Source organism: Carassius carassius, chromosome 47 (assembly GCF_963082965.1).
Source record: "Carassius carassius chromosome 47, fCarCar2.1, whole genome shotgun sequence".
In the NCBI taxonomy this organism is placed as follows: Eukaryota; Metazoa; Chordata; class Actinopteri; order Cypriniformes; family Cyprinidae; genus Carassius; species Carassius carassius.
The window spans coordinates 21,968,048-21,976,712 of NC_081801.1; the positions used below are offsets into that span (position 1 = coordinate 21,968,048).

At 43.6% G+C, this 8,665-nt stretch overlaps 1 protein-coding gene across 4 annotated transcripts in view; it reads left to right on the forward strand.

The window, feature by feature from the left end:
• Positions 1-8,409, forward strand: part of LOC132130902 (transcription factor COE1-A-like) — a 176,424-nt gene extending 168,015 nt beyond the window's left edge. For 2 of the 4 annotated variants that reach the window (XM_059542765.1, XM_059542763.1), the window contains exons 15-17: positions 59-253; positions 6,509-6,577; positions 7,567-8,409. In XM_059542765.1, coding sequence (XP_059398748.1) covers positions 59-253; positions 6,509-6,576 — 263 coding nt within the window. In that variant the 3' untranslated portion in view covers position 6,577; positions 7,567-8,409. The remainder of the gene's footprint in view (positions 1-58; positions 254-6,508; positions 6,578-7,566) is intronic. The other 2 variants (XM_059542766.1, XM_059542767.1) reach the window with 2 other exon arrangements.
• Positions 8,410-8,665: the final 256 nt, after the last annotated feature.

Here is an 8,665-nt window from a genome sequence, read left to right on the forward strand (position 1 = left end):
TTATCTTTCTGCTAAATCCAAAATGTATTTCTCAATCCCCCTCTCTGCATTCCTGCAGTCGTCCCCTCCAGTCCCACCATGGCCTCCTCCACCAGCCTGCCCTCAAACTGCAGCAGCTCCTCTGGAATCTTTTCCTTCTCTCCGGCAAACATGGTTTCAGCTGTGAAACAGAAGAGTGCGTTCGCTCCAGTCGTTCGGCCACAATCCTCACCTCCACCGACATGCACCAGCACCAATGGGAATGGTCTCCAAGGTAACGCACAAGTCCTTCACACTCAAATTCTGCTGGGGTGGGAATTTTATGACAGTGATGTCATCATCAAACTTTGAAAACTGAAAGTACAGCAGCAATGAAAACGTCTCGGTTATGTATGTAACCCTCGTTCCCTGAAGGAGGGAACGGATACGTCATGTTGTGACCGACGAATTGGGATCTTGCTTCTCATAGAAATGCTCTCGCCAAAGTGATGGTGTCATCTACCTCCTGGGGTAGGTCACCTAGAATCTCCACGTCCGAGTCAATAGATCCTTCCTCAGAGGAATCTGCCAGTGGAGCATTAGTTCCTGGAACCAGTTCCGAGTGGGCCAATACGGCACCACAAGCAGCTCATTGGCTGCAAGTTTGAGCAAACCCAGAATGTGAATAGCACGAAGTGACACTTAGAACTTTCTGACTCCAAAGGAGGAGGTGGCAATGAGTTGTGACATGCGATGGGAGTGCAGACCACCTTGTCGGTTGATGCAACGGTCACTGTGTTAGCCGCACTGGCACGCCCACCTCAAGACTCAGCCATGAATCAAGTGCTGAAGTGGTCTCATATGAAGCAACCCCAGCAGTTTAACTGCCACTGCAGCTGCAATATGACCCAGGAGCCTCTAAAAAATTTTTTATTAGGACCGCTGTCCTGCCCTTGAATGAATTCAAGCAGTTCACCACTGACTATGCACATTTCCCTGTGAGGCATGCTGTCTGTTCGACTGAATCCAATTCCATACCGATAAAAGAGATCCTCTGCATCGGGGAAAGTTTGCTCCGTTCCCAGTTGACCCGAAGACCCAACTGGCTGAGGTGCCGGAGCACCATGTCCCTGTGCTTGCACAACTGATCCAGAGACTGTGCTAGAATAAGCCAGTCATCAAGATAGTTAAGTATGCGAACACCCTCTCTGAGTGGAGCAAGATGGGGAGACAGGAACAGCCCGAAGGGCACAACCATGGACTGATATGCACATACTTAGATCTTGAACCACATACATGGTCTGTGGCGTGGAACGATCGACACATTAACTTAGGGTCAATTGCTGCAAACCAGTCTTGGGGACGGATGCACCCGAAGATGTGTTTCTGCATCAACATCTTGAAAGGTAAACAGTGAAACGCCTGGTTTAAGACACGCAGGTCCAAGATTAGTCGTAACCCAATGCCTTTTTTGGGAATAATGAAGTATGTGTTGTAAAACCCTGTCTTCATATCAGCTGGAGGGTCCGGCTCTATCGCATCCTTCGCCAGTAGAACTGCAATCTCTGCACACAGGACAGAAGCATCGGCCCCTCTCCATGGTGTTGTTTTGCTGAAGGCTGCTGCGGATGCGGCACACAAGCGTGGGCAGATGCAGGGGCCTCCCTCAGAGATGAGCAGGCTGGGACGCTGCAGCCGGTTGAAGGGTGGAGGCAGCAGCTGTCCACTGGAGCAGGATGTGACGAATAACCTCAGTCTGCTTTTGTGCAGCCGAGAACTGCTGGGCAAAGCTCTCAACCGCATCGCCGAAGAGGCCGGTCTCCTACACAGGGGCATTGAGGAACCAAACTTTTTAGGCCTCCCTCATGTTGGCCAGAAAGGTAGAGATTTCACTCCTGGTCTACAAGTGTGGACATCGCACGACCCAGAGAACTCACGGTGACCTTTGTTGCTCAGAGCACAAGGTCAGTAGCAGTTCGGAACTCTTTCAGAACTTCTGGATTATGACCACCCTTGTGCAAGTCCTCTAGTGCCTTGGCCTGATAAACCTGCAGTAACGCTATAGCATGTAAGGCAGAGACAGCTTCTCCACAAGCCAAATAAGCACTGCCATTCAGACCAGATGAATACCTACAGGCCTGGGAGGGGAGTGATGGGTTTCCCCGCCAGGAGGAGGCAGTATTAGGACACAACTGAATTGCTACTGACCACTCCACCGGGGGGATTGCAGTATACCCCTTAGCTGCACCCCCGTCGAGGGTGGTGAGGGAGGAGGAACCAGCTGGTCAGTTTCTGGCAATAAAAGGTGCCATCCATGACCTGGTAATCTCCTCATGCACCTCTAGGAAAAAAAGGCACCGGGGCGGGATGCTGAGAACCAGCGCAAGCCATCCCAATTCCAACCTCGAGAGCTCGGGGTGCGATGAAGGTTTCTTTCACCTCGATTCATTGACTTTACAAAGATGCACCCTTTTAAGCTCTTTTAGAGAAATTAGCTCTTTTAGGGAAATGCTCTTTTATGTGCTGAGATGCACAGGGTAGATGGCTGCTTGCAGCACAACATGGGGTAATGCAGCCTGAAATGTGCAGCCCACTTGACACAGGTTACGACCACTGCTGAAGCGCCATCCGCCACTCCAAAAAGCTTGGTAGAGCGCATTGAACTTGTCATCACAAATAAAGATATGGCAGGAGCAGACTGATGTTACCACTCGGCTCCGAAATTAAAAGCTGGTATGTGTTGCACCTGCTTACTTTTTATGCTCACACTGCAATCAGCGGCAGCTGGATGCAATCATCGGAATCAATGTACAGTGGCTCATTTAGTTTACACTCGAAGCAGATTGGTCTCTTGAAGCGAGATCCCAACTCATTGGTCACGGCGTGACTCGTAGTGACCAACTGAAAGGGAGCGATGTTCACCAAAATCACTGACAACAATGTGTACCATAAATGTGTGCAGATTACTTTCAGAGGGTCGACTTTTCAAAAGGAAAATCTATAATTTATTTAAATAATTTATGAGCGCCAATCTGTTCTAAATCTCAACTCAAATTTGCACCTTTTAGTTCCTGTAGTGTAGTTGGATAAGGTTTTTTTTATGTAAATCTGTAATAGTAAATTACTGATTATAATAGAAAGTCCTTAGTAAGAAGCTCATTAATCTAATTAGCCGACAAAAGTAGTTTTAAAAACCATGTCTGAATATGTTTAGTGTAAAACATGAATGCACTACCATTCAAACATTTGGGATTGGTATGATATTTTAAGTCTCTATTGCTCACCAAGACTACATTTAATTGATAAAAATGCTGTAAAATTGTGAAAATATTATTACAATTTAAAATAACTTTTATAAATGAAGATATGTAGTTTTTTTTTTATATTGCTGTGAAGAAACTGTCTCAGGTTATGTATGTAACCATAGTTCCCTGAGTAGGGAACGAGACACTGCGTCCTCTAGGGGGCGCTTTGGGGAACACCTCATCGTGACCTGTGTCTGAAGCATACATTGAAAAAACACCAACTTGTTGGCCGGCGACAGCCTCCGACGTCACTACCGGTGCGACTATAAATCAGCACTGGGAGAGCACGTCATTATCTTCTTCGTCTGAAACTTGCATCCGAGCATGGTAGGGAGCTAGAGGAGGCAGTGTCTCGTTCCCTACTCAGGGAACTATGGTTACATACGTAACCTGAGACAGTTCCCTTTCGAGGAAACTTCGAACTGCATCCTCTAGGGGGCGCTTTGGGGAACAGTATACCCACGCCGCCATGCTGAGGGGAGTGCAGGCCAGAATCATGGTGAGCACTAAGTACCAACTCTACCATTTCCATGGGATTTGCCCCTGTTACGTTTAGATGGCTGTCTATGACAGTACCCCTTACGGCCAAAAGGCCTAAGCTACATACCCAACTTACTCCTGTAGGGCCTCAGCCCAGGGTAGAGCTGAGGCTTGGAATCAGGAAAGATTCCTTTAAAGGGATACGGCTAAGAACCTAGCATTTGTACCAAGTCTTGCCTGTCACACAGGTGCTACCGCTAGCTTACGCATAAGCTTGCTGAAAGAGCTGTCTCAACAGTTCTCTAGTAGCAAAACCCTGTTTAGATGGGTGTCCGAGGGTACATAGGTGGAGTGGCGCCCAAGATGAACGGGGCTTTTACTAACTCAAGAAAGGGCACAAGCAACCGTGCGAAGTCCTCACCATATAGGATTTTAGAAAGAACGCAGAATATTAGCGTGCGAACTTACTTAGAACTTAGAACTTACTTAATAAACTTAGAGTTTATTAGTAGACACGTAACCACCAGCAATTAAATACACATAAGTATATACAGAGAGGGTTACATTTACTCACCCACCCTCTTGCGCTGGAGCCCCGCTCAAGGAGCGCCTCCTTTTAGTCTGGACCATCAGTCAGGTGGTTGCTATGAACATAGAACCATAAAAACATTATAGGTCCAGCATAGGAGACTGTTATGCGAGAGGTTTTCACCTAACCTCGATCAGGTGGAGAGCTGGTGGTTACAGGGGAATTAGGGAGGGGAAGATTAAAGCAGAAGTTAACCCTCTGAAGTCAATTAATGCATATACGCATTATGAGGCTATTTTCTCCTGATAACCTCTTAGACTCCAGAGGGTTAAAAATCCCCAAAGGGAACGAGTAGATACCTCGGTATCACTCCGATTTGCGAGTTGCGAGTTGCGACACTAGCCTTCTGTGCCCATCTTTGATCCTCAGATCAAGACAGGCCAGGACCCCTATGTTGTTCAGGCTCAGACCTGGACCTTCGTGGAACGAAGGATCTGAAAGCAGCAGAGCGCGCCTTTGTCTCCCTGAACTTCTCAAATCGCTGTCTCAACGGAAATACTGAAAAGTTCAGAAGGCGAAACCTGATCATCGAGCAGAAAGCATTTTCTTTCCTCTCGATGTCTGCCATGTTCATCCACAGATGTCTTTCTGCTGCCACCATGGCCGCCATAGTCCTGCCCATGGCTGAGGTGGCCTGCTTGGTAGCAGGGAGAGGGATCCGTGGTGCGGCGCAGCTCAGCTACCTGATCAGAAAACGGCCCCTGCCTCTATCCAGGTCTCTTAGCAGATCAGTCTGATATGCTTGAAGCACCAGCATTGTGCTGTAATAAAGCCACAGCCTGCATATACCTTGCCATTTAAGCGAGATGATTTTCTGAATGGGCTTAGATGGCAAGGAGGGAGATTAAGAGAGGATGTTTCCCCTGCAGAAAGAAAAAATTTTCACACATAAAAATTATTTATAAATTATTTATACAATTTTTAGCTCTTTCTACAGGGGGCATTCCCTCCTAGCCGCTTTCGCGCATCACCTCGATGTCGGCAGATTACTTTCATGCCGAAACCGATGGATGCGAGAAGAAAATGGCATCTTTCATTTCTTTTTAATCTCTGTATGGAGATCATGCACAAATTGAAAGGCTCACCTGAGCTGGAGGGCTATGGTCAAAAGGTAATTTTCGCTCAATAACCTCCAACAGCTCTACATACGCAGGGCAGGAGAATTGAGAAGGCTCAGCCTCAGCTTCTTCCCCATCCTCAAATATCTCCTGCTTTTCCTTGGTAAAAACCCAGCAGAGCACTAACCTCAGTATCAGAAAGTGTTAAAGATATAACATCATCCTCCCGAGGCTCTCTCTCGTCCGCCGGCCTTTTTTTTTTTTAAGAGCGCGAAAGGGAAAGTCCCTCTTTAAAACATTTAGACAGATCCACCTGTATTCTCACGAGCTAATTTTCTTCCACGCCTCAGCGCCGACAGATCCTGAACCGCGGGAAGCAGATGGCTGCCTTTTTTTTTTTTTTTTGGAAAAGAGACAAATGAGAGCGGAGCTTTTTCCATTGAAAAAACGCTCACAATGTATGCAGATTGCCTCCTCAAAGACATCGCGTGTGTGCTCTTCACCCAAACAAATGGGGACGTCGGAGGCTGTCGCCGGCCAACAAGTTGGTGTTTTTTCAATGTATGCTTCAGACACGGGTCACGACGAGGTGTTCCCCAAAGCGCCCCCTAGAGGACGCAGTTCAAAGTTCCCTCGAAAGGGAACTGTATTTTTTAGCAGTCATTGATCCAGTCTTCAGTGTCACTTGATCCTTCAGAATTTAATTTTATTATCAGTTGCAAATGGTTGTTCTGTTTAATATTTATAGAAACTGTGATTTAACTTTTTAATTAATACAAAATGATTAATAGAAAGTTCAGAAGAAAGCATTTTTAAGTATAACTTTTTTTGTAACAACATAAAAGTCTTTACTGCCACTTTTATTTAATTTAATGCATCTTTGCTTAATTAAATAATAATAATAATAATAATAATAATAATAATCTTAATGACTCCAAACATTTGAATGGTAGCGTATGTAAAATCACCAAAGTCCAGTGAGGATCTGTGACATATTAGAGACATGAATATCTAATCTAATACTTTTGACCATATACTCACCTTTCATTCAGTCTGATATTAACATCTCTCTCTCTCCTCTTTCCCTTTCCCCTTCTTCTTTTCTCCACTGCCTTCAGATCAGTCTTTTGTCGACTCTAGCAAGTACTCCACAGCCAGCGCGCTCCAGGGCCTGGCCTTCTCCTGAAGTATGTTACTCTTTCGTTACTCCTCCCACATCCATTCCACTTTTTCTATATCTGATCATCCATAAACCAACAAATAACATTGCTCTAGTATAATAATAACAAGTATGCTTCTTTTTCTTAAGGTGAAGTGTGTAGTTTGATGTTAAAATACTGAAAATACTGTGTTAAGATACTACAACCCCAGCTTATAAAAGAAGTGTTTGAGTGACCTGTTTGAAAACAGTCATTATTTTTTCAATTCTGTTTGAAATTACACACCTCACCTTTAAATATTCCATGTTTCAAATACATCACACCACAGTTTTCTGTTTCAGTACATCATGCTATATACCTACAGAGCATGTTACATCAAAAATGTGTGAATTTTATGTGTGAGTGTATGTTTGCATGCTTATAAGGGTTCGTGTTTCACCTCCATTGGTTCTTAGAGACTTCAACTTCTCCAAAACTGTTCACCTCTTTTCTGTTCTTGTTTGTCAGCAGTTGTTAAACTCGTGTTGAGTCAGATGTGCAGTGCTTAGCATTCTCTTCAAGTTAATGTTGGCCTAGCTAAAGAGAGTGAAGTTTCTGGCATGAATGATGTGATAGACTGTCTCAGATTTCCTTAAATTCATAATTTTTGGTGTGTACACCAGGGCAAGCATGACCTTACAAGCCCAGAAACTGCCTGTACACAATTATGAGTCAGCTGACATGTTTAATCAAGTGCTTCAAGTGTCTTGTTTTTGCCAATTTTGCATTGATGCTGAAAGAGAGTAGGATTTATCTCTCTTCTGAAGGGGCCATGGTTTGTTTCGCAGATGTGGAAACAGATTTCAGAATTTAAAGAACTTCAAAAAATATGAAACAATGTAGCTGGTTCTGGCTTCACTGTACAACTCAAACTCTTAGATGTTAATTTCACTCTCTCACACTTGAACTCTATTTCAATGATGGCATGTTTAATGGATTAAAGTTATCTAACACCCTGTATCTTTCTCTTTTCACAGTTATCCCTGGAATGATCATTCCTCCAATGTAGAGTGCATCTGTGATTGTGATTGTGTGTGTGTGTGTGTGTGTGTGTGTGTGTGTGTGTGTGTGTGTGTGTGTGTGTGTGTGTGTGTGTGCATTTATGTGCAGACGAGAAGATGAAACATGCTTTCATGCCACTGGTCTCACTGAACATATGCAGGAAACTCCAGCGCTGGACTGACCTCATGGTCCTGTTCTGAAGGATGAAAAACTACAAACTCAGGCCCTTTTTAAACACAATCTGCTTTGAAACAAAAAGATTGAGAGGAAGAAAAAAATATTGAACTCGACTGTTGTACCTCCATGTTTTGATGTTGAAGTTTGTACTCACCTTCTAGACACTTTTTAAGATAAGTGGCGACCCGCCCCATCTACACAATAACATGAGGTCTATTTATTTAAAAACGTAGTTAATGAATTGCCATCATATTTATGTGTTTCTGTGTGTACCACCCTTTTATGAAATGATACCTGACACAATATTGCAGTGGTTTCTATTTATAATTTTAGATGAAGGATTCCAGAAGATTTTTGCGTAGTAATGTCCCACTGAATTTTTTAATTACATTTGAATTTGAACAACTGAAGTCAATCAGTCTACAAAATGCCAGCAATTTAAGTTCATATTAAAACGGTACCAGGAGAAAATATAATTTATGCCTTTTTTTTACCATATTTAAATACCACATCAGAACAGAGAAACTTAGCTCCTTTGCTTTTTCACCATCTTGATTTTCATACTCATATTCCATTTGCTGAGATTACGCTGCCTTCAAGTCCTTCTGGGAAGTTATGATTCCAAAAAAAAAAAAAAAGAATTGGGCACGTTTGGCATTTTTTTATTTCTCCCACTCTCCTTAAACTTAATGGCAAGTTTTTCGCACCACTGCAACAAAATAAAGGGATAGTTTCCCAATAATGAAAATTCTGCCATAATTTACTCACCCTCAAGTTATTCTAAACCTGTTTGATTACCCACATTCTTCAAAATATCTTATTTTGTGTGAAATTAAATTCATACAGGTTTAGAACAACTTTGAGGGTTTTTTGAGGGTAACTTTTTCATTTTTGGGT